Source organism: Tiliqua scincoides, chromosome 7 (genome assembly GCF_035046505.1).
Source record: "Tiliqua scincoides isolate rTilSci1 chromosome 7, rTilSci1.hap2, whole genome shotgun sequence".
In the NCBI taxonomy this organism is placed as follows: Eukaryota; Metazoa; Chordata; class Lepidosauria; order Squamata; family Scincidae; genus Tiliqua; species Tiliqua scincoides.
Window position 1 is genome coordinate 22,294,808 of NC_089827.1, and position 26,620 is coordinate 22,321,427.

At 44.9% G+C, this 26,620-nt stretch overlaps 1 protein-coding gene across 5 annotated transcripts in view; it reads left to right on the forward strand.

Annotated features, from left to right (window-relative positions):
• Nucleotides 1-26,620, forward strand: part of CACNA2D1 (calcium voltage-gated channel auxiliary subunit alpha2delta 1) — a 472,859-nt gene that overhangs the window by 62,272 nt on the left and 383,967 nt on the right. For all 5 annotated transcript variants that reach the window (XM_066634567.1, XM_066634568.1, XM_066634570.1 and 2 more), the window contains exon 2: nt 13,577-13,658. In XM_066634567.1, coding sequence (XP_066490664.1) covers nt 13,577-13,658 — 82 coding nt within the window. The remainder of the gene's footprint in view (nt 1-13,576; nt 13,659-26,620) is intronic.

A 26,620-nucleotide genomic window follows, 5' to 3' on the forward strand; every position in this document is an offset into this window, starting at 1 on the left:
GGAAATGCTTTTAAGAGTTAACTAAAATTATGTGTATTTTATGGGATGCATTAAGTGCGTTAAGTGGCAGCTTGTTGTCCCTGGGGCAGCAAGATCCTAGCAGTGGTATAGGGGAAAACTTCCTTTGTATACTAGAACCAAACATTACCTTCAGTGCTTGTCCCCACTCAGTAGCATAACTGTGCTATATAGGACCCTTATGTGGAAATCTGTGGTCTGTAGAAGCTTTGGAGGCCAGTGCAAATAAGTCCCATACATATTTTTTTCATTTGTATGGTGCTTATTTGCACTGGTATGTTTCATGGCAAGGGAGATAGCACTGGTTGACTCAAGCATGTTAACTAACCATAGGATGGTGGTGGAAGCCAGTTCTTGTCCCACTGCATCTTAAGCGAACCCATAGATTGGGGTTCTTTCCTAATTTTGCACTCATTGCAAAATGCTTTTACAATCCCGTCATTGTAAAATGAATGGATTTACATCTGTGTGCCGTTCTCGCTCACACATAGTGTTTTCTGAGAGTCAGCTATTGAATGATGTGCTGAGCACAAAAAAGAAGAGCCAGAGTTTCATTCTGGCTCCTTGGTTTTGTCATCTGAAGCAAGAGCTATCTCAGTAGCATCTGGCCTGTTTCCATTTTGGTCTTTTTTTACACTTGCCCCTAAGAAGTAACATCATAATTTCAGACAGGGAGGCTGAATATAACCCTGTACAGATATTATGGCAAGTAGGGACAATAGCACTGCTGAAACAGAGACGCCTGCATTGGCTTGGTCATGTTGTGAGAATGGATGATGGCCGGATCCCAAAGGATCTCCTCTATGGAGAACTCGTGCAAGGAAAGCGCCCTACAGGTAGACCACAGCTGCGATACAAGGACATCTGCAAGAGGGATCTGAAGGCCTTAGGAGTGGACCTCAACAGGTGGGAAACCCTGGCCTCTGAGCGGCCCGCTTGGAGGCAGACTGTGCAGCATGGCCTTTCCCAGTTTGAAGAGACACTTGGCCAACAGTCTGAGGCAAAGAGGCAAAGAAGGAAGGCCCATAGCCTGGGAGACAGACCAGGGACAGACTACACTTGCTCCCAGTGTGGAAGGGATTGTCATTCCTGAATTGGCCTTTTCAGCCACACTAGACACTGTGCCAGAACCACCATCCAGAGCGCGATACCATAGTCTTCCGAGACTGAAGGTTGCCAACAAGTGAAAGGGACAATAAAACATGGTGGTGGGAGCATGCTGGCACCTCCCATCCCTACGCCAATGCATGTGGAAGCCCTGCTCTCTAACCATCATGAACGGAGTGTTTGTGGCAAGAAATCTCTGGGAGAGATCCTCCCTGAGACCTGAAATACTGGGTACCTGCTGTTCTAAACCAGTGAAGATCTCTCTCTGGGAAAAGCATTTATTGCTGCAGACAAACATTGTTTTAATGAACAGAAGGGAAGCGGGGCTTCAGGCGTGTTTCAGCAAAGGGATGGGGCTTGCCAGTGAGCACTCTACCCCCAAACCATGTGTTGTTATAATGCCTGCACAGGGCCAAAGCCTCACTACAATGTTTTTAACTGAGAGAGAGGACAGAGGGGGTAATAACAGAAGCCATAAGAGCTGGTGTTCTAGGGCTTTTCACACTTTATGCTCTACCCAGGTACCTGGGTTCATTTTTACAGATCAACAATTTGCACCAATTGTGGAGGCCTCTGAAGGCTGAATTTCCCCTGCAGGATACTGAGGGCTCTGTGTTGGCACCTCTGCATCAATGCATGAGGAGATAGTTCATGTTGGGCTGTTAATTCCATGTACCACTTTATTTGCAGTGCGCTTTTTTGCCCTGGTCTTATTTCACCTCAGCTTCTGCCCTCACATGCCTTTCACCACTATAGCATTTAGTATTCAAATATTTACTTAATAAAAGGTTTATATCCTGCATTTTCCCCTCCCATTAAGGAGGTGTTTGAAATGGCTTCCAGGTGGAGATAGCTTGGTTGATGGTGCTGAACACCATTAAGAGGTTCCACAGAATTAACAAGGACATGCTTCCCCAGTTGAGTTGCCAGCGTCAGTTATCAGATAACCAGGGCTGTTGAAATCATAGTTTGGCACGAACGGAATGAGCATCATGCCCATGTGCTCCCTATCCTACGAGTAAGTAGAATACTCGTGTGTTCTACTTAATTAGTATCTTTGTGGTTATAGGCAAACCATAGTACCAGCATGCCCCTGGATCTGCAGGAGTTCCATTTTAGAACCCCTCACGGATAGCTGAAATGGCGGATAAAGGGGACACTATTTCTGGAAGCGAGGATGCCATCTCCAGAAGTGACCCTCAGCTGTGGAGTTGGCTGGGCTGGTGCGTGGAGATCACATCCAGCCTCTGCGCCACCCAGAGGCAGTAAAGTTGTGCCAGCTGAGGGCAGTTGGCATGGGGGGGGGTTTCCTTTCTATGGGATCCTTTGTAGGGTCAAGGAATAAAGGTGGTTGGTGGCCCCTGGTGAGTTCTGCTTTTGTCTTTCACACCCAGTTGTGACTAGTTCAGGAAGGCCACTAGTCTGTTAATATGCCTTCTGGATTGAATTAAATCATGGGGTTATTTAGGGATCCTTTTCTTTTGTTAAAATTGTTTTTTTCCCAATCAGGAGCTCTTAGGAGACAGCTGTGATCGTGAGGTACAATCTTGGTGCTCCAGCAGAACATTTAGATTTTGAAATAGGCTAGTGTTTTGGAGCAGACAGACCTCCATTTGATCTAATCTAAGCAAAATGCGGCTTGGGGGGATTACTATGTGATCCACAATGTGGCCTTCTTTGTCTGAATCTGAGGCCACTTGCCATCAATCCAGGAATCAGTCCCAACATTGAGCATGGACCAGGTCATTTGCCACAAATCCAGAGCCAAGTACACATGTATATGTTTGTGTCTGCTACATACCTTGAAACAAAGGAGAAAAAAAAGATTTGTACAGGAAGCAGTATCCTGTATACCCTGCTCTTTTCTGTATAGACTCTGGGCTTTGAAATAGGGGGAGCTTTAATAACCTCTCTACAATGTTCCAAATCGCAGTTTAAGTAGAATTTAATGTAAGCTCTTGATAATTCTGCACTCACCTGTCTAGTCCTCCCTCTCCATCTGCATAGCCCATCATGAATTTTGTTTTTCAGTCATGCTTTGACAGAACCCTGGGAACTAATTTGTTATGTAGAAGCAGGTAAAGAGAAAGAAGTGAAGTTAGTACTGAAGTTACTGTGGTCCCAAACCCCAAAAGTCATTTGGCCAACTCACTTGAATGATTTTGAACTGCACTTATTGCTGGATTAACTCATGAAGATGTCACCCAATTTGGATTATGTTACTTTTAGGAACCATTCCATGTGGTAGCACAGCTAAAAATAAAGCTGCAACTGAAGAACTAAGAGAAAAATTTGGACCTTATAAAGTGTGTCAGAGAGCGTTTTAAATATAAACAAGATTAATTAAAGCTTAATCTAAAAAAAAAAGATTGAGTAAAACATCTCTTAAAGTCATTTATACATGGTAAATTTCTAGGGGTTTAACTATGAAAAGCAATCACTGGGTTTTAGAGTGTAGCAGTAATAGCTTGATTTGAGCATTTGATTAATTTTCTTCATATAAGCAATAAATAGATAACTGCTTTAAGAGGCTTTAATGAAACACCTCCCGGAAACAATGACGATTATTGAACCCTAACTTAATTAAATCCTGTATCTTTTATATGAGATACATTTTCATTTAACTGCTTTATCACAGTCATCTTTTTGAATTGCTTAAACTGTAATTTTTCTTACGATGTGTTTAGCTCTCTATATTTATGTCAATGTATGATCCAAATTATTTTGTATTAGGCATATGTGCCTATTAATTTAATGAGGAAAAATTGAGGATAAAGTCTTAAAATAATGGCCTGCTATTAATTTCTACAAGGTGACTTTTTCATTTTACTTAATACAGAACTATAAATGGGGATCTTCTCTCTTCTATGGGGTGGTAGAACTTTTCATAGTAACAAATACGTGAATGAATATTTAAAAGGAAGTTTAAACTGACTGCATTAGGAGAGATCCTGTGTTTAAAACTTAAGGGGGAATTTAATGGTTTGTATGGCTGCACTGGCATAACTAGAGGGGGGCGCTGCACTAAGTTTTGCAGGGAGCCTTGCTGCAGCGTGCAAGTGTCTCCTCCCCTTCCCCTTGGTAGCCATTCACCTCCATTTCCCCCCGCCCACATGGCTCCAAAGGGAAGGGGGAGGAGCCGCTTGCAGGCTGCAGGGAGGCTCCCTGCAAAGCTTGGTGTGCCCCCTCTAGCTACGCCAGTGTATGGCTGCCCCCAAACTTTGGGTGAAAACAGATATAATTGAGAGTGGGGAGCCTATTTTGCAAATGCTCAATGTGCTCAACTGAAACTTATATTTTTTCTTTCCAGCATTGAACTTTGGATGGAAAACAAAGTTCTTCAAGTTTGTAGAAATTGACTGTGAAAAGCTAGACTGTGACTAGCTCATACCTTATGCCAGCCATTTGCAACCACTCTGCCATAGTACAATGGTGTGCTGTGAATGGCCCCTAGGTGTGCCATGGAAATTTGGGAGAGGGTCATTTATTAGTAGGACAGTTGGGCAATGTGAGCCCCTCCCCCCCATTGGCAGCACAGTGTGCCTTGTCAATTGTAAAAAAACTGATGGTGTGCCTTGACAGTTTTAGTACTTTGGCAGTGTGCTGTGAGATGAAAAAGACTGAAAATCACTGCTGTTAAGAAGAAATGTTCCCAAGCTTCCCCAGATCAGTTTTACACTTATTTTTTTCTTTAAAATGAACAGGGCAATAAAAGAATGGCTAAACTGTATATTCACTATTTAATTTTTTTAAGCCGTGTCCTTGTTATCTGAAGTTTGGGTGAGATATGAATGAGGGGGCAAGAATTGCAGATGATCTGGCACATTCGTTCTCAGACTGGTGGGTTGCGACCCTCTAGCCCAGGGGTGTCCAAAGTTTTTGGCAGGAGGGCCACATCATCTCTCTGACACTGTGTCGGGGGCCGGGGAAATAAATAATTAATCTACATTTAAAATTTGAATAAATTTACATAAGTTTACATAAATGAATATATTGAAGATGAACTTATATAAATGAATCAAGGTCTTGCAATAGCTCAATGCCTATAAGAGGCCTTGCAAAAAGCAAGGCTGACCTTTCCTTAGCTGCCGCTGCTGCATCACAGATGTGAAAGAGCAAGCAGTGGAGGGAGCTCTCATCCCACAGCTCACATGAGAGGTCAAACAGTCGCCCTCACACTGAGAGAAGTTGCGTCGGGCCAGTGTGGGCTTCAACAAATCTCCGGAGGGCCAGAGGCTCATTGGAGACTGGGGGCTCCCTGAGGGCCGCATTGAGAGGCCTTGAGGGCCGCAAGTGGCCCCTGGGCCGGGGTTTGGGCACCCCTGCTCTAGCCTGAGAACAACTGCCCCTTTCCTTTTAAGAGGTGGGGGCGGGGGAAAGCAACCAGACAATCCCCAGGATCATGCTGCTGCGGGGGAACGGGGGGGTGCAGGGTTAGGGCAGGGCTCTGCAGGGCTCGCCACGGCTTGTAGTATGTAAAATAAATGATTGTGACCCCACTTACGGGGTCTCAGAAGGCTCCATGGGGCTCTCCACACCCCCTGGACCCTGACAGCAGGTAAGTAACATTCAAAACAGCCCCCCATTCCTCTGCAGTGGCAAGATCCTGGGAATCATGTGGCTGCTTTCCATCCCCCTGCAAAGACTTACTCTGGTTCTTGAACTCTAGCATTTTTATTGGTGGCATATATTTCTGTCATTATAGTTGTGAAGGGCAGAGGAAGGGGACTCAGGGTCCAATCCAGACCCATTCATGCCGGCTCAGTGCCGGTGCGCATTGTCACAAATGTGGTGTAAGGCACACCTGTGGCGTTTACTGCCAGGCCACCGCAGGCACTGGTTCAGTGTGAGCCCACACTGTGCTAGTACTGGGCAGAGCACGGACAACCACTGCCCGGAACTCCAGGCATGTGCCAGGCAGTTGAGAGGTGCGTGGATGCATGGAGGAGGGGTTCTGGGGCAGTGAGAGGGCAAGGGAAGGTAGGGCAGGGGATGGAGCGGGGCAGGAGGGAGCAGAACCAGCAGAGCTCAGTTCCGCTGGATCCATAGCCCCGCATTGGGTTTCCTCGGCCCAACATGGGGCTGCTTTACTCTGCGCCAGCTAAGTAGCTGGTACAGAGTCTTGTAGCCCCATTGCAGGGCCACTTCCCTTATTCAAGGAAAGGGGACAAATTCTTCTCTTTCCCCCAAGGAGACATTGGGGGCTGCCAACAGCTGCTCAGTGTTCATAAGGTGCAGCTGCAGCCATTTTGGCGCCGCTGCAGCCCTGGATGCCGGGCAGCTCAGGATTGGGCTGTCACTCTACAGCGAGGAGTTCTCTCTTTAAGTTGCAGCTCTATTTGCTTTGTGTCTACAGTGGTCCTCTCGGCAAATGTTCTGGCTTTGACCAAAAGCGTTTTCCTAAGACCTGAGATTCTTCTTGGGAGAGAGGTTTAGTGCCTTAGGTTGCCAGCAAATTGCACCCACTGTAAAATTTCAAGGAGAATTTAGAGGTTTTTGCTAGAGAAAAATATCTGAGGAAATTCAAAGGAGGCTTAAAGAATTTAGTAAAATTCCTCAGTAGAGTTTTTTCAATTCTTAGTGATTCAGTCATTTACTTCTTCAGCAGTTGCGTGCCTGCCATAGAGCTCCCTGGGGCAAATGCCCCAAGCGCCAGCCTCCAGGACCCCGTGGAATCCTCTCTGAGGCTCCCAACGGGGGCGGAAACTGTGCTCCCGGTTTGCCAGAAGCACGGTTTATAGTGCCGGGGAACCTCACAGAGGTTTCCCCGGCGTGGGAGGAGGTTGCGCTCTGTGAGCCTCTGTTGAATGGGGGGGGTGGGTTTCTGCACTGGGGGGCGGCAATAGCACGCGGGGGGTGCCATTGCAGAGCTTTGCCGTGGGTGTGGGGCTGCGGAGGTCCGTGGCTGTTCTTCAGTGAGTAGATTGTGGGGGTCAGTATCTGAGCCTGACATCTGCTCTTCACTCTTCCTTAGTATAATCCTAGGTCAGTGGAAGGCCACCTAGTGGTTCCTAAACTTTTTCAAATGGCGTCTACCTTGACCAACTGGGCTGTTGGCCACAGTTCCCCACTAGGGCTACAATCCTATCTATTGTATAGGGTGGCGGGTTTTCCAGAAGATTCCATGGTTCCCTTGGCTGGTTTCTGTGGTTCCGTGGGGAGTCACGGCTCATAGTTTGGGAACCACTGAGGTTACTCAGTGGTTACCTATTCCCTCCAATCTTGTCAGTCTCTGGCTCCTCTTCCAAACCTGTCTTTTTGCTGAAGACCAGGGTTTTGAGCCTCTGTATTCTGTGGCAATGATGTATCTGGGCAGTCGCCTTCCACTTCCCACTATAAATGTTGTATTTATCAATTTAAGTACTTTTCTAGGAACTTTTGGTTCCCAATTTGAAGTCTATTCCAGGCTGGAGGAGAAAAAAAGCAGTTATATTGGGTAAATGCAGAATTGCTTGCTTCTTCACTGCTGCTGACTCAAACCTCATTTATCTTCATTTTTCAAATACCATCTTATTTTCTGTTGAATTAGCATGGCGTGGGCTCTCTTTCATTTGACTTTTTGTTGTAAAGTGGAGTGGGATCAACCTGTTTGTACATGATATTTTGAGTCGCTATTTTTCTTATTTAAACGATGACAGTAGTTGAACATTTAAAAAGGATCTAGGTATAGTTAATACAAAGATAATTGCATCTTGCATAATTTTTTTTCCAGCTTATGCATAAGGTCAAATTGCATTGCATTTTTCTGCACACATGCGAACAATAAGGATGGCTGTATGGTGTAATATGGGAACTTCCACACTAAGTTGTGGGGGGTGGGGTAGGATGGGAACCCCACATCTTTTTCGCAATATGCAAGGCTAGGAACATATCCTGTGTGTGTGTGTGTATGTGGTGGAATTTCTAACTGTACTCTCCCTAATGTGCCCCTTGTGGTGAGGAGCTGGCTTGGGGGATAAGAAGAAAAATTATAGGCTAAGAGTGGCCTTTAAAACCTTGCTGGTGATCATGCATCCCCTCCTGTGATCTGTTTTGCTCCCTTAAATTTTGAAATGGTGCCTGCTGGAAGTGGCTGCTGAAAGAAAAACAATATCAGGGGCACATTCTTGGGCACCTTGCAGTTTTCTATATTTCTGGAGATGTGGAGTTCCCCATATTGAGGTGCTGCTGCTATATTATATTCTGCTTGGCCGAGCATGAATAGCAGATATAGAGGACCCAGAAAACCAGTCTTTTTCGCTGAGCACTGAAGCATCTTGGCAGACAAACAGGAGTGGCGCTGACTCATCTGAATCTAGTTTTTTGCCTTTCATATCTGAGAGCAATATATCTCCTAGGTCAACAGCCTCCACTGTGTGCAACAAACAGCTTCCTGATTTGACTGGACCTTACCATTCCACTGGGGAGGCTTCCATTGTTGCAGCCAGTCATCCCCATGTTCACTCTACCCTACCGTGTCTGCCAGGAAATCCTAGAGCAGTGCCTGTTGGGGTTGCAGAACTTGGAAGTGGTGGGGCAGACCGAACATGGACGGTGATCAGCGGTGACAGTAGAAGCCTTCCCTGCAGAACAGTAAATTCCTTTCACGCCAGGGAGAGATTAGCGAGGGTGCCACATCTGACCTGTGGGCCCGAGTCTGGCAAGCCCTGTCCTAAGTGAGAGTGAGAATGGGTTTTCTCCTGTGTGTTTCTTTTCCAAACATCTTTAAGCATATTTTAAGCCAACTCTTTCTCTATGTATTTAAGCCATTTCTGCCCAATGCTGCATATATGCAACAAGAACCAAATGTGTACAGCTGGGCTGTACAAAAATGTGTACAGCTGGGCTGGGCAAAAATGGGTTAAACTCCTCAGCTACCTGCATGGAGCACTGACAAACAATTCCATGTGTTTGTATAAGGACAAGTGAGGGGGCTGTTGTAGTTTAATATGCTTTTTGCACATAAATGTGTATCCTGATGGGATTTCTTTCTTCTGACTGAGCTTTCATTGCAGTTCCATGTTTTGCTTGAACAGTCAAGGGTAAAAAAAACAAAAACCTTTTGCCTGGACCTTTGTTTAGCTGATGTCCTAACCAGCAGCAAAAAAAAAAATAAAAATCCATCACTATCTCCTTAAGGCCCCGGACTTCACATTTGGTGTGACATTTTTCTTGTTGTTAAATAAACTCTGACCATGACCAGCTGTCAGGCAGATATACACCACTGGCTAGCACTCAGCAAAACACCAGACAAGCATTTGGGTGCCCAGAGGGCACTTGTTTTCTTTCCCCTCCTAGTTTTTCCTCTCTTGGCACATTTAAGAAAATAAAACTCAGTGAAGCATGATGCTTTTGATTAGCCCTCATTATTTTTCTGATGAGAAGGATGGATTTCATCTTCCTGAGTTCAAATGGTGTCTGTGTGTGTATTCTGCTTAGTTACCTGTAATGAATTGGTGTATATTCTGTCTAGTTACCTGTGTTTCATAATATGTAGCCAATACATCCTGCGTATAAACCATGCTAGATTGTACAACCAAGCAACCAAAAAAAGCATACATGAGGTCATGCAGGTCTGGAAGCAAACTCTGAAAACATTTCAGAAATACAGATGCACTGTTGATTACTGATTTTGATTAGTAGTGTATTTCTAACAATAGAAAAGTCATATGCAAGTAACTTTTAACTACTGAAGATTTATATCTAATTATCTGTGTACCTTTTGTCCTGTATAAGTGTGCATGCAAGGGTGCTCTAATGCAATAGCCCCCACCAAATAGGCAGCTAAATGCGCCAGCTAAATAACTGGCACAGATCCAAGAAGCCCTATAAGATGACTGGAGTTTTACACAGGGTAAAGGAAAATATATCCCGTTACCCCAAGGTGATCTCCAGCAGCTTCTTTCCCTGTGTAGGAGGCTGGCTGTACCAGCACAGGGTTAGGACTGCACTGTTAAAGTATTTGTATCTTTTTCTGCTAAGTCAGCATCTCTTAAACCGTGGGTCTGGACCCACTAGGTGGGTTGTGTAGTACCTAGCCCAGCTGCCACTGAAAATACAGAGCTGAAAATATGGGCACAGAGCTGCTGGGCAGGATGACCTCCCAGTGGGAGAGAGATATGGTGCTTTGCCCTGAGTAGGTGGGAAGGTGGGATGCTGGAAGGGGGGGAGGGCTGTGTGGTTGGAGAAGGATCCAAGCCTGTATTCTGCTTTGACTTCTGAACTAGAATGTTTGAATTCAGAGCTATGCAAAATAACAGCATGAGGGTGCTGTACCGTGGGACCTTTGGCTGATCGAAGCTGAGGTTTGAAGCCTTAATTGATGATGTCATTAAGTCATTGTCATTGTCAGACTCCAGCTGACAATGGAACACACAAGGGGACCTCTCCAGCTGACTTCAGGAAATAAACAGGTTAATGACACCACTTCTGGTGGATGCTGACAGTCATTCTAAAAAGTGGGTCCTGGTGCTAAAATGTTTGAGAACCACTGTGCTAAGCAACACCTAGAATTATAGATAGTGCTTGTGGTGAGTTGCCAGGGGTCTTTTAGCCTCTCCTGCATGGTTATCCTCCTAATGGCGCACGTCGTGCTATCGCTTCCACCAGTACTTGAGGGTTCAGGAGTAGGTTTAGCTAGGTGAACCCTCTGAATGGGAGATGTCAACCACTGTCCAATCTAGTTGCCTCCTGATGAACTTGATACCTTGATACCAGAATGCAACTAATATTTCCTTCTAGAGGATTCTTCCACCCTTGATCACTCTCAGGAGTGCAGTGGGATGAGAGAGAGGCAGAGAGAACTGATAACAGTTGGGACCCTCTCTTGTCCCAAAGCACAAGCGGAAGTGCTTTCTGTTTGCAGAATGGCACCTCTGGCTCCAACTGTTGAGTATAGTTCTGTTCACCCTATTTTTAAAAAATGCAGCAAACAGTTCTTCCTTTTTCATAATGTTACTCTGCTTCAGAATGTTATTCCACTCCATTGCTTTTTTGGCCAGTTTCCTTTAAAATTCTGAACAGCTTGGAGTCAGGATACCTTAAGGACTATCTCCCTAGATAGGACCAGACCTGTTTATTTCCTGAAGTCAGCTGGAGAGGTCCCCTTGTGTGTTCCATTCTCAGCTGGAGTCTGATTAGTGGGAACAAGGGAAAAGTTCTTTTCCCTGGTAGAGCTCAGGTGATGGAACTCCCTTCCCTATGATATTCTTCTCTTTTGGCTTTTCATCACCAACGTAAGTATTCTGTCTGGGCACTTGCCTGCTGTATGGTGGTTTTTAGTCTGCTGTATATATTATTGTACTTTTTGACAGTGTTTCTACTTCTTGCTCTTTCTGTGTGTGTTATATTGAGCACTTAATTTGGAGTGGAGGGCCAAGACAGAAATTTAGTTAGTAAATCAATCAATAAATTTACAATTCAGTTTCTCCCAGGGAGACTGATTAGCAGTAGGTTCAGAATTGACAATACAAAATGTTTCTTCTTACAATGCATAATTAGCATTTGGGTTTCACAACATGTGGTAATGGCCACTTGCTTCAAAAGATTAGACAAATTCCACTTGCTTAGAAGGGATTGGACAAATTCAAGAAAGATTAGGTCTGTCCATACATATTAGCTTGGACAAGCCAAGAAGAGCCTCCATAATAAGAAAATGGAGACCTCTGGATGCAGAGGGCAAAAAAATAGGCATGATTATTACATTGTATCTTGTGAACCTCTCATAATTTATGTCTGGCCACTGTTAAAGGCAGAATGTGGGACAAAGTGGACCTGGGTCAGATTCAGCAAGGCAATTCTTAGGTTTATGGGAGATGCCCATTGTAATAGAATTACAAAGCCTTGGCAAGATGTGATTGAGTGAAGGGCTGGTGTGACATGAAAAATATCTGAATGGGATCATTTTGACCATACTGTATAACCAACTATTTCACAGCAAGCCAAGCAAGTTTCATGCTCTAATGGAATTCTTGTTTACGAGCAAGGTGTCTTTTTTTTTCTGTGAAAAAGAATATATTAAATACTTGATGCAAAAATGTATAAATTACTTGAAGCAATCAGCTTGATAACTGCAGTACTTCTAAACTATGGAGGAGTATTAAACAGGTCCCATGAGCTATGCTGCTGTGTAGAATTAGATATACACCTGGATTGATAGGCAGCGGAACTCTGACCTGGGAAAAGCATAGAGTGTCTCTGCATCACTATGGAAAAAGCCACACAGCCTTATTTAAATTGTACTTGCCTGTGATTCCTCTCTTAGTCTTAATGGATGGACTGGGGGTAGGATTTAAAACCTGTGTTGCAAGGATGCAGTAGAGATTCCAAAGACATCCTTATAGTGTGAAATGCACTTACTGCACAATAGAAGTAGAACAGAGCCATGATCCCCATCCTGTTGAGAGCTGGAGCCACTTCAAACACTGACTAGCAAATTGGGGCTCATCTTTAAAAGCCTAATGCATGAGAGAGATCGGTGAATGACCAGCAGCAGTCCCTCTTCCCACCCAAGTACTCAATCACAGTGTGCTGCTACTTTGACTTTCTATCCCTTCTTTTCTTACAAGCCAGTTAGGAAAGGAGGGACAGAGAATGGCATGGCAACAGCATGAACTCAGTTGTGAAAAGCAAAGGGAGAGGATAGAAATAGGAAATGATATACAAGACAGCACACATTTCTTGTTTTAAACCAGCGGTCTCCAAACTGGAGATTGCTTCGTTCCAGAAAAGCCCTCCCAGTTCTGACTAGCACATACTGTTCTGCCATGCTGCTACATCACTCTTACCAGATCTGGGCACAGGGCACTTGTGTCTATTGCCCAATATCCCAGTAGGCTTTGCAGCAGGATGTCCAGGTAGACATGACTGCCCAGAACATCCCTGTGCCCAGATTGGGTGAAGAATGATGTGGCAGCATGGTGGAACAGTAAGTGTTGCTAACAGGAGCGGGAGTGCTCTTGACAAACACTGGATCTGGCCATAGTTTGGCTAGAGCTGTTTTCAAGGTGGTTCATACTGTTCATTTTAGTTGACTTTTTTAGGGACAATGCCTTGGCTTGACTCCTGTAATCTGAAAAAGCCCCCATTTTAGAGGGTTTTTTGGAAATATTTCTAAAAAGATCAATTGTGTTATATGTTTCATAATTCTGCCTGAACATGTGGAAATGTCTCCTAATTTCAGGTATACTGTGTGTTTTTGCCCCTGTCTTCAGTGCTAGGTGATTGCATGTACTTTGCCCTAACCATGTTGCACCTAAAATACTCTACACAAAGAGTTTCTGTGAGAGGATGTGAGAGAGTGGGGTGGATAAGTATGTCTAAAGCAGATTCACAGCAATATCAAAGGGACTTCAGCATCAATCTGCCACATAGAAGATAATCTGTCAACCTGTATTTGTGCTTGTGATCTTCATCGCTATTTGCCATTGATCTGATGGGACATTTCTTCTTTCTTTCTTTTTTATTTCTGTAGGATAAAGCTGTGGGTGGATAAGATGCAAGAAGACTTAGTAAAGCTGGCAAGAACAGCGAGTGGGATAGATGAACTTGGTCAAGTAAGTGATGATTATGTGGGCTTTGATGAAGCAAATAAGGAGGTTCACAAATGGGCATTATTAACTGCATCTACTAAATCCTGGACAATCTCATTAAAGGGAGGCGCAAACGTCTGTGTTCTGGGGGCTGAGCATCAAAATCTGAGCAAAGCATTAAAACTCATGGCAGGGACTTTCCTAATGCATTGCAAGAATCACAGTGGAACAGTGTATGCCCAAGATAATTGCCTATTGCAAGATGTTTTGATGGCCACTTAGTTTGGACATAGATATTACTAAACTGTATGACTGTTGTGTATTCCCCCCCCCCCACCAGATCAGAGAAACAAAGTAGATCTGATGTGCTAATAGAAAACAGGTTTTATTCATTGTTACAGAAGTGAAGGAGGATGTGAAATATGGCTGCCGTTTTAGAGGACAACTGATTGATTAAGGGCGCAATCCTACAGTGGACTTGGACTGAAGCAAGTACCTTGCGCCAGCCCAGGAGTGTCGCAAAAATGCCTTAAAGCACTTTTGTGCCATGCGTTAGGGAGATAGGCCAGCACAAGAATGTGTGCCAGCCTTCCTGCGCCACTGCAGACCCCGGGGATGAGGTGATTGAGTCAGCCGAGCTTGGCGTTTCAGGGTAGGGGGAGGGCGGGTGGTGGGTGGGACTTTGGGCAGGCGGACAGGGAATGGGAGATGGGGCCGGACCCGGCAGTTATGGCAGATCCTGACCCCATTCCTGGGTGGCCCAGGGCAGTCCCGGGCTGCTTGGATTTGCACCACCAGAGGTAGTGTGGATCCAAGTAGCCCTACTGGAACTGCAATGGCTCTCCCTGGGGTAAGGGGAAAATTTCCCCATGCCCTTGGCCGAGCCTTTGCCTGCCTGAAACTTGCGCTGGATACAAGTAGTGTATGCTTCACTTGTGGATAGCTCTAAAAGTGATCGGATGTATTCTGGAGCTTAGGACCATCAGTGGATAAGTGGCATCTCAGTGTTTGGAGACAGTATGCCTTTACGCCACACTCCCCAAATAAGAACATGTGACATAGGCTTTTGGTAGATTGGGCCTCTTTATCAAGAATGAATCATTGCAGCAGGGTACACTGAAACTCACCCCCAACTTGTAAGGGTACTAAGCTAGGGGAAACGGCTCCAGCCGCTTACCTTCCCCAACATACACTTGGCTCAAGGCTACACTTGGTTGAAGACCAATGAGCCTATCACGGCCAACACCAAAGGTTTGAGGCAGCAGGACAGCACAGTCCCACAGGCCAAACTTGTGAAGCCTTTGCTAATTCTAGCCAGGGGAATCACCAGCCAGCCTCACCGAGCTGGGCAAGCAAGCATGAGCGGTTCTGACTCATCCTCCAAATTTGCTTACCTCAGAATGGATGCCGAATGTTGGTAACTCCTACCAAAATTGATACACTCAGTCACTGCGGTACCTGGTTCTTGAAACCTTTATCTTTTATTTAACCCTGTCAGATGGAAATCTTTCTCTTACGAGCTTCTCACCATATGGTAAAGACCACAGAATTGTTACATTTCCAGCGGATAATGATAAAAGCATTCACACAGCATTTAAGTGGGTTCAGGTCCTTAATCTGTGTTATTTGGCCATTAAAAACTAGGTCATGATTTTCTCTATGTTATGGAGAGGGAACTGAAGCTGAAAGTTGCTTGCCTCTGAGTTCAGGCAGAGGTGATATTTGAACTGGTGGTGTCTGAATGCGGTTAAGGGTGCAATCCTAACCAATTTTCCAGTACAAAGATAAGGCAATGCAGCTCCGAGGTAAGGGAACAAACATTCCCTTACCTTGAGGAGGTCTCTGTGACTGCCCCCCAACTGCAAGATGCAGTACATGTCCCATTGCCACAGCTATGTCAGAACTGGAAAGTTGGTTAGGATTTGGGCCTAAGTCTTTTACAGTTAGAGTACAGAAGTATATCCTGCTGCACTCAATGGTGCTTATTCTCTGGAAAATAACTGCTATGGCTGCAATCCGAACCAACTTTCCAGCACTGACTTAGCTGCAGTGTAGCCCAGCGCAAACATGCTGTTACCTTGAGGAGGCCCCTTTGACTGCCTCGCCACTGCAGGATGCAGTGCACACCATGTTGGCACAGCTATCTCAGTGCTGGAAAGTTGGTTAGGACTGCACCCTATATGACATCAGCTCTGTGTATTATGTAAACACAATGAGGAATTTTCTTTAGATTCGCTGAATCTTAGCAACAAACTGCTGTTAATCTCTAAATAGCTGATACGTTTAATTTTTTCTCTCACTTCCTTCTCGCTTTCTTCTCACCACTGCCATTTGTCTGAGAACTAGCAAGTAGGATTTCTTCCAAACATGGAGAACAAAGGCCCTTATCTAATTAACCTTATGGCTAAAATCAGAGTTTTGTACCACCACTGCTGAATATTCTCCCCCAAGTACAGTGTGCACTCCTTATCTGCGGATGCTGAGCCTGCAATTCACAGGGCCTCAGAGAGTCCAACACAATCGGAAGCCACAACTGGAAGCTGTTCTGAGATCAGAGAAGGCCCATGGAGTGGGCTCCAGGCCTTCCCCAGCCTCAGAAGGCCTTCTGGATGTGATTGGAAGCCAGTTCCACAGCCCACTCCATGGGCCTTCTCTGATCTCAGAACACCACTTGGACATGTTTGGAAGTCATGAATGTGAACCATATGTGGCTTCCAGTTGTGTCCAGAAGGCCTTCTGAAGAGACAGGGAGGTTGGCATGACCCAGAGGTGAGTCTTTGGGGTACCGCAACCCTGGCCCCCTGTGGATTTCATTATCCATGGATGTTGGTATCTGTAGGAGTCATGGAACTGATCCTCTGAGGATACCGAGGGCTCACTGTTTGATTTATGCGCTGCCACTGACTTCATGAATGAGTTGCTTGGAAACTCATTTTTTTTTTCTTTGTAAGCTGGCCATGATTTCATAACCCCTTTGGATAGCTGGCATTGTAGGATAACATCATATATTCAGGCATGCTCTTTCACTTGCTTACTGCATCAGGAAGTGACAGAAGACATTTGCTTATGTAGTCCTCCTATAAATGACTTTTGGGCTTGTACTGTTTTTCCAGTTTCTGTATATCTATTTATTTATTTGAAGAAATACCCTGCCTTCCTCTTGGTAAGGGCAATCAAAAGCAGCTTACAAAATTTAAAACATAACAATAATAAAACAATAAAAACAATAAAAAAGACAAAAACCTAATGGATTGCATAAAAACTTATGTATGCAAGTTATGCAGGATTGAAATCCTGCATAACTGATTGGCCCAGACTTATGGCTGGCCAATTGGGTGATGGATCGAAATCCTACCATCCGATTGGCCCTCTAGTTCAGGTTTCAACTGCACCAATCAAGGGAAGTCTTGGCAGAGCTAAAGGGTATAAAAGCCAGGGGTGTTTGCCTTGTGTCAGATTCATTGCCAGGTTCTGTTCTGAAGGGACAGAATGTACTGTGGGAATAAATGTACTGTGCTGTTATCTCTATTCCTTCCTTTATTCGCATGGACCCGCTATATAACAGAAACAATGAAAAATTACATTTAATTAAAAAGCCAGTCCATCCCATCATCTGTCAAATGCCATCCTAAATAAAAAGGTTTTAAGGCCCCTTGAAAGGTCTCCAAGGATTCTGAGGGAATTCCACTGCTGGGACACCACCACTGAGAAGACCCTCTTTCTTGTCACTATTCCTCTCACCTCGGTCAACGGTGGCAGGGTTAAAAGGGCCCCCTCTGATGATCTCAGAGGATGGTTGAATTATAATCAGTTTTTGTTATCCACTAGGGTTAGGTTCCTGGAAACCCTAGTGGATTGTGAATTCACAGATAACAAACCATTGATCCTGTGGGGTAAATGGGATTAGGTACAAGGGGTACCCTGTGGGGAAAGGAGTACCATCAGAAGAATCCAGTGGAGACTCTCAGGAAGCCAGCAGAGTGCAGCAGAAAGTGCCAAAATATCTCTGAATGCTGCAGAGACCTTCCAGAGCCTGTAGGGACCTTCAGAATGGCACTGCAACCAGTGCAGATCCTTTAAAATGACCGGCGGAAGCTTGCGACGACCATTTTAAAGGGGTCCATGGTGGTCACGTGTGCCATTCTGAAGGTCCCTGCAGCCTCCTGAAGGTCTTTGTATAGCAGATAACAAGAACAGAGGATTGTGGATCGGTGTGGCTTGTGATCACAGCATGCTGATGGAGGCAGCAGCAGGCCTAGGGTGAAGGGCACCCTGATCTGCTGTTCGTCCTGCCATCCACTGTGATGTGATCTGCATCAGATGGCTTTGTGGGTAGGCTGGCAGTGGGTACCACTGAGCTGCAGCTCCTCATTTAGAAAAGGCTGGCATATCTCTGCTTCTATATTCTGAATTACTTGACCCTGGTGGGGCACTATGCTTTTTTCACTGATCATATGTGTGGTGCTTACTTACATTTGTAGATGCAATGCCCTAGATCAGTGTTTCTCAAACTGTGGGTTGAGACCCATTAGGTGGGTCATGAGACAATTTCAGATGGGTCCCCATTCATTTCAATATTTTATTTTTAACATATTAGAATTGATGCTACCGTGGTATGTGACTGACTACATTTGGGGAAATGTTACAGACCTGTACTTTTAACAGGCTAATATGTACAGGCGTCCGCCGCTTAACAATGGTTCGCTTAATGATGGACTGCATATATGATGATGGCCAAAGCACAATAAAGATGCTCTTAATGAGGCAATCACATCTCCCATAGCCTTCAGCAGAGTCTCTGTTTACACAACAGAGAGGATCTGAGTGCAAGGAAGAGGCAATCTATCTGTAGTAGTCTGTGCAATCAGCTAGTGCCTGGCAGGGAGTGTCTGTTTACACAATAAAAGGAAATAGATTGGACTGGATTTTCACTTAATGACCTAATCGCATAGCAGGAATAAGAGAATGTATTCCCGTCGTAAAATGGCACACACCTGTATATTCTTTTAACAATGATAGTAAATGGAATTTACTCCTGGGTAAGTGTGGGACTTCAGCCTAGGATTGTTAAAAATTTTCCTGCTTGATGATGTCACTTCTGGTCATGACATCACTACTGGTGGGTCCTGACAGATTTTCATTCTAAAAAAGTGGGTCCTGCTGCTAACTATGTGAGAACCACTGCCCTAGATATTTTCCGCCTATTTTTTGAGATGGCAGGGGAAAATGTGTGAATGACAGGTGTGAATAAAAATGCATGCTGTGGAAGAAAGGGGGGAAAAATCACAAGAACACTGATTTTCATGTCCCCTTATATGTCAAATATCATGAAAGTTACAGTAACTCCTTCCTATTTATATATTGGCATCTATATGCATGGTGTTCACACAGAGAGAATAGTTCTTGCCGCAAGGAGCTAACAGTTTAGCTAGGTGCAAGGGAAAGCAACAGGGGAAGGAGAAAGAAATGGAAGCAAGAGGATGAATATGCAGTGATTTCAGCTGTGTGTCCTTAAGGTTAGTTACAGTCAGTTGTGGACCTCCCATTATGTTCTATGGGGCAAATGCCCCTGGCATGAGCCTCTAGGATCTCGCGGAAGCCCCGATGGGGTCAGAAACTGTGCTTCTGGTTTCCCAGAAGCACAGTTTATGGCTTCGGGGAACCTCAGAGAGTTTTTCCCGATGCAACTGTGGGTCATGTGGGACTCCATGAGCCTCAGATGAGGGGGTGGTGGATTTGCTCGCAGGGTGGCGGCAACAGCTTGTGGGGGGTGCCATTGTGGACCTTTTCCTTGGGGCACTGGGCTTGGGAGATCCGCCACTGGTTACAGTAGGGAAAGAAGACTAAAGTGTTCACCAAAAATGTGCATTTTAAGAAGGGATTTTAAAGCAGTAAGACAAGTGGTAGCAAAAATCTCCAGAATGTAAGAGAGAAACCTTGAACACCCTATTAAATGAAACACACACACACACACACACACACACACACACACACACACACACACACACACACACACACACACACACAAAACAAACCAATGGACAATATTATTGGATACAACAGTAGCTGTAGATTCCATCACCATCTTGATACAGAGCTTGCAGTAGGAAGTCAACCATGATACTCCCAAGGCATTCTGTTAACACAGTCCCAGAAGCGATTGAACAAATGTACTTAGTTAACTGTTTACAGATGATAAACTGACAGTGAAAGGCATGTTGGACTTAGAGGAAAGATGCTAAGGGCAGCTTTGGACATTGTAAACTCATGGTGACAGAGGAAGCGTGGATGACTTTATAACATATGGAATGGGGGATATGTGAATCTTGCATGATGTGGAGTTTACATATCTCACTGTGAGGGGTGATGGTCGAGTATTGCTTTTCTTGTGTGCCACAGGAAAAGCAAAAAGAACTGTGAGTGTTTATGCTTCCTGCATTGATTAACACTGGAAGCTTCTCCAAAATGCAAGACAAATATGCTCATCCTTCCTAACCTGAAGGGAAGGAGCTCAATATTTTATTACCTTAGAAAAATTCTGTGGTGTCTACTTTAGCTGTTTCTGTCATGTTTCTAAGGGAGGCACAAGGGTGAGGGTTAGTAGTGGTTACAGATTGGTAGGATTTGTTAAAATTGCTGACTAAGGGTATAAATATAGTCCACAAAGTAATGCTATATACAAGAAAAGCAACAAACAAGAAACAATTGCATTACTAAGGCCACAATCCTAACCAATTTTCCAGCACTGACTTAAGGGCAATGCAACTCCGAGGTAAGGGAACAAACATTGCCCTACTTACAAACATTGGGTCCCGTTAGGGAGAAGGGCGGGATAAAAATAAAGTTTTATTATTATTATTATTACTTTAAGGAGGCCTCCATGACTGCCCCCCAACTGCAGGATGCAGCACATGACCCACTAGCACAGCTATGCCAGTGCTGGAAAGTTGGTTAGAACTGCGCCCAAAATGTCACAACCTAAACCTACTGTATAATAATAAATGAAACTATAATCAATAAATCAGAACCCACTCCTGTGGTCCGCGGCATGGCTCTGTGCCGCGGACCACAGTTGCAAATGTGCCGTAAGGCAGATTTGCAGGGCTCACCGCTGGGCTCCCACCAGTGCTAGCCCAGCGTCAGCTGGTGCTGGGCTAGCGCCGGGCAGTGGCCCAGATTCCACGGCTCGGCAGTCTCCCAGACTGCCAAGCCATGGCATGGTAGGTGGGGGTGGGGACGGGGCGTGGGGGAGATGTTCGGGGGGGGAGGCTGGCAGGGTGGGCGGGAGGTGTGCCAGGGGGCGGGTGGGAGGCATGTTGGGGGGAGGGAGAGATGCATATCCGCGGAGCTGTGCTCCTCAGGATCCAGGGCGCTCGTGCAGAGCTGTGCACCCTACACGAGCCCCTTTACTTTAGCACTGACCTTTTGGTCAGCGCTAAAGAGAGTAGCCCCATTGCTGTTTACCTTACTTGGGGAAGGGGACGAATGTCCCCTTCTCTGAGGTGCCTCCCGCGCTAGCGCGGGAGGCGCAGGATTCTGTGGCAGCTCTCCTCGGAGCTGCTGAGCCTGGGCGCTGCGGGCAGCTCAGGATTGGGCTGCCAGTCAATAAGGCTGCAATCCTGTGCACACTTTTCAGGGAGTAAGCCCCACTGATGACAGTGAGACTTATTTTTGAGTAAACATGCACAGGATTGTGCTGTTATAGTTGCAGTCAAGAGTAAGGAGACAATTGTCAAATATTGGAATATATTATATATTAATTAATTAATGTATTGGAATAGTAAAATATTAGGAATAATGAAAATGGTTGAACTGTGAGTGTCATTGTTTCAATTTTTTTTAAAAAGCAAGCTCAATTTCTGAGTAAATGAATTACCTACCTCCTTCTCTTGCTTTGATTATATTAGTTTAAAGCAATCATATATGCTATATCTCAAATAATAACCATTTGTGCACCATTGAAGCACAGAAATTTTTCTAATTAAAACTTATGGCTAATCTAGCTGCTGTCAAGTAAATGATCAGTCCTCAATCATCCCGAGGCACAATAGTTTTCAAGTTCTCAGATACTACTACTAGCAGTTCAAGGCTAATGCTATAAATTTTGTTGGAATTCTGAAAAAGAAAGCCACAAGGAAAATTGAAAATATGATGCCTTTTTGAGAAAATGAAAACAAACTCTAAAACAGCAAGATCATGAGCTAAGCCAAGCATTCCATATGATTGCATGGAATGGCAGAGATAGTGTGTTTGACTGTATCTCCTAACCAAGAAAAAAAGGGTACAACAAGGAGACAGTGGTAGCTGTCTCGGGCATGCTGGATGCAGCGGCAGTCATGTTTGGCACCGCTACAGCCCTGTGCTCCAGGCAGCTCAGGATTGGGCTGTATGACAATAACTTTCCCTTCTGTTGCATGTCAGGCTTGTGAAAGCCACTTGCTCAGGTACACTGAGAATTCTACAATGATCTCTGAGATGTGGTGTCAAGTCCCAATTAATCATAGACTTAATGTCTGGCCATTGGCAAGCTGCTCAGCCCTGATTCTCCACTTGTTAAGAGGGGAAGGAAACGAAAGTGACCTGCTTGTTTTAAAAGGTCATTGTAAACCTGGACATGAAGAAAGGATAAAACTGGATAACATTAACTATTAAGATTAACTGATTTTTGAGAAGCTGTGGCTTATTTTAGAGGACATTTGCTTTCTCCTCTTGAGTCCATGTTAATTTAAATAATAAAGAATAGAGGACTTTGAAAACAGCTGACATTTATTTAGACTTCATGTGCATGAAAGGAAATTGTGTGGGCTGTAATCTTTTCGTACCTAATCTTGTCAAACTTAAAATTGCTGAAGGGCTGTGGCTGATATTGCACAAGATACAGACCATTGTAGAATGTCTCAGGCAAATGAGGTCAGGCCCATGCACTTAACTTGCGTTTATGCTGCTTGTGGGAGAGGGAGAAAGAATGCCTAAATAGGATTTTGCCATTCCAATTTTGTACTTCCTTTCTAATGTCCCATGTGCCTCTCTTTAATTTGTGTTAGAGATGTGTGAGCTTTTCTTATTATCTGGAGATCACATATCTCATAGTGGGGCAGATGCATGCATTTATTTACCGCTTCACCCTGCGACATTAGATGACAAGCATGAGAGGCAGGGCTCAGATCATGTGTGTATCTGCTTTACATTTGAACCTGCTCTTGGAGTGATGCCTGAAGGAGCTTTTCTATGGTAACATGGGACTTGAGAAAAGATCACCTCTGCAGGCACACTTTGAGCATGCTCTCTCTCTTACACTTGCACCCACATACAGACACTCTTTCCCAAGGCTTCCCTTCTCTTGGGCTTTATCTCAGAAGTGCTTTTTCTTCCGATTGACAGGGAGAGCTGAGTACAATATTGCCTACAGAGTTTTGCATGTTCTGAGACTGTCCACAGAGCAGCAGGACATTGAGAGAATTGCTTTCACATGTATAGCCAGCAGAAAAGGCCTAAGGGAGAAGAAAAGGAATACTGTGTGTATAAATAACTCGGATAAGAAAATACTTTGTAGAAATGATGGTATAGAAAATCTTGTTCCTGTATACTGGTCCAGTCTTAAGACATGCTGTACCAGCATAGCAATGCTTATAGACAAATTATATACTGTGGCACTAGCTTTGTGTGAGCATTAGGGCATTAAAGGCTGATGTGTTCAATCAGCCCTAGACTCCATTTACTGTACCGTGTTTCCCCGAAAATAAGACACTGTCTTATATTTTTTTTTTTTGGCTCAAAAAAACACACTGGGTCTTATCTTTGGGGTAGGTCTTTTTTTTTTTTTAATGTCCAACAATCCACAGTCATTCATGTACAAAAATCTACTGTACAAAAATATCCCCTCGGCACCCAGGAGGATGCCTGTCTACTCAGAAGTTAGTCCCTTTATTTAACCCCTGCTAATTGGGTAAGAGGCACTTTTTCATGTGGGTGCTCCTTTTTCTAGCAGGGGGAGAGTAACTGGCCCAACTCACCCCAGCACTGTCTGTTCTAGTAGCTGTCTGCTGGTATTCATTTGCATTTTTTTAGATTGTGAGCCGTTTTGGGACAGGGAGCCATTTAGTTATTTGATTTTTCTCTGTAAACCACTTTGTGAACTTTTAGTTGAAAAGCGGTATATAAATACTGTTAATAATAATAATTTATAGCTAATGGGACTTACTCCCTGGAACGTGTGGAGAGGGTGTTCCCTAAGCACCCAGGAGGATCCCTGCCTGCCTGTCTACAGTTAATGGGATCCCTGCCTTTATAGTTAATGGGACTTACTCGCTGGAAAGTGTGGAGAGCCTCAGAGCCGGGTAGGCAGGTTTGCCTCGCTTGCTGCTTCCCGCCTCCGCTTCTCCTCAGCATCCTCTGCCCAAGGCAGCACAGCAGGCGCTTTCTAGGTGGCGCACGGGAGTGCAGTTGTCCACCTGCCCCACCTGAGGACCCATCCGGCCCCCTGGCCTGGCCCTGATCACAACCAGGTCTTATTTTGGGGGTAAGTCTTATTTTCGGAGAAACACGATAGTAAGATCAGAAGCTGTCAATGTGGTGATTGTCAATGTAGTGATTGTCAATGTGGTGATTGCCAGAAACATTCTCTTCTTCTGGTGTCTGTCCTTGTCCCGTCCGTCGTCGTCCCCCCCCCCCATTTTTACATTTTGGGAGGATGTGCTAGTCTGCACAAACTTTCACTGGAATTACCATTCCTGAAGTTTCACCTCCCCTGCCCAGATTTGTTGAAATGGGGCAGCCCATTCCCATGTAAATTTACCCAGAAGTATCTCCCACTACCTTCAGTGGGGCATGCAAGCAAGCGTAGCACTGCAGCCTGAACGTCTGAGTGACAATTTGCCAACATCATAATTAAATAGGAGAGTCATGGCTTTTGCAGAAAACAGCCAACCTGCATTGTCTTTTCCTGCCCCTCCGTGATGTCTTGAAATAAAAACATATGCTGTGCTTTTTTCACGCACTCTTATCCATGTGACTGCTGCTGTTTGCTGGGGCGGGCAAGTTTCCTACTCAGTGCTCTTATATTTGCATTAGTGGGTGGTACCGGGGGGGAGGGGTGGTGGTCGTGGTGGGGCGGGAACATTGTCATTTAGGGCTGCTGCTACTGTCAGTGGCTCCATGTGACTCCTGTAACATCTAGTTCCGGCTTTCTACAGCCTCCTTCAGCAGCCAGTTCAGGCTAGACTGTTGCATCTGTTGAACTGCTTCCAGATCTGTTTGTTTGTGTGGTTCATGCAGTGATCCCTGTTTTTACCTGTGACACGTTAAAGAGATGTGATTTGGGAAGTTTTTATGACAAAGAAGTGATAGGTGTAGGCCACAAAGAGAGCTGGATCAGACCAAAGGCCCATAATCCAGCATCCCTTTTCACACTGTGTTCTGCTAACTGCCCCTGGAAAGGCCATAGCATGCCATGAAGGCAATGGTCCTTGCCACCGTTGTGCCCCGTACACTGGTTGTGCTGATTGTCACCATTGTGCCCTACAACTACAACTGATATTCAGAGTTTCTGAACTGCCTTTGAACTGGATCCAGTATTAGTGGTTGATAAACCTCTGTGTATCAACCAGGATTTGCCAATTCTGCTGATAAGGTTAGATCAGGGGTGTCCAAAGTTTTTGGCGGGAGGGCCACATCATCTTTCTGACACTGTGTCAGGGGCCGTGAATAAATTTGCATAAGTTTACATAAATGAATATATTAAACATGAACTTATATGAATGAATGAAGGTCTTGCAATAGCTCAAGGCCTATAAAAGGCCTGGCACAAAGCAAGGCCAGCCTTTCCTTTGCTGCCACTGTTGCATCACAGATGTGAAACAGCAAGCAGTGGAGGTAGCCCTCATCCCCACAGCTCATGCAAGAGGTCAAACAGACACCCTAACGCTGAAAGCAGTTGAGTTGGGCCAGTGTGGGCTCCAACAAATCTTAGGAGGGCCAAAGGCTCATTAGGGACTGGGGGCTCCCTGAGGGCCACATTGGGAGTCCTCGAGGGCCGCAAGTGGCCCCAGGGCCAGGGTTTGGGCACCCCTGGGTTACATAATTCTGTTGTTTGATTAGACAGACCTCTGTTGAATTTATCCATACTAGAATAGGTTCTAGGAACATTGTTCAAATTTTAGATTCTACAGAGCAAATGAGTAAATAATTAACTAATCATGGAATTTCAGCCCCATATTTTGAAGCAGAACGAGCGTGTTCTGTTACATTGCTGTTAAACCACCAACTGGGCAAAGATGCACTTTTTCAAGTGGTGCTTGGTAACATTCCTTGCTGGTTGGTGGAGAGGATTTTCAGGGCGGGGGGAAGCAGGGGGAGGGTGGAACTGGGTGAAGGGGGGCAAAGGATCAGGTCCAGGAGGGGTGTGGTGATGGTGGCAGACTGTTGCTGAATCCTACGTCCCCTCTCACACCTGGAAGCCTGCACACACCAGGTTCTCACACCAGGTTCTGCGCCTGCTATTGTTGACTGCAGGGCTCAACACATGAGATTCCGGTGGCTGATGAGACTCTGGTGGCCACCCCAGCCTCACAGGCTACAGCCACAGGCATTTTGGCACTGCTGTTCTCCATGCCGCTGGGGCAGTTTACGATTGGGCAGTAAGTATCCCCCTTTACCCTGCACAGTGTCTTTTCCAGTGTCTGGCTGCTGGTGTTCCTTCACATCTTTTTAGATTGTGGGCCCTTTTGGGACAGGGAGTCATTTAGTTATTTGATTTTATTTGTAAACTGCTTTGTGAACTATTTATTGGAAAGCGGTATATAAATATCCTTAATGATAATCTAAATCAGAGGAGTCCAAACTTTTTGGCAAGTGGGCCACATCATCTCTCTGTCACTGTGTCGGGGGCCGGGAAAAAAAAAGAATTAATCTACATTTAAAATTTGAATAAATTTACGTAAATGAATATATTAGAGATGGAACTTATATGAATGAATGATGGTCTTGTC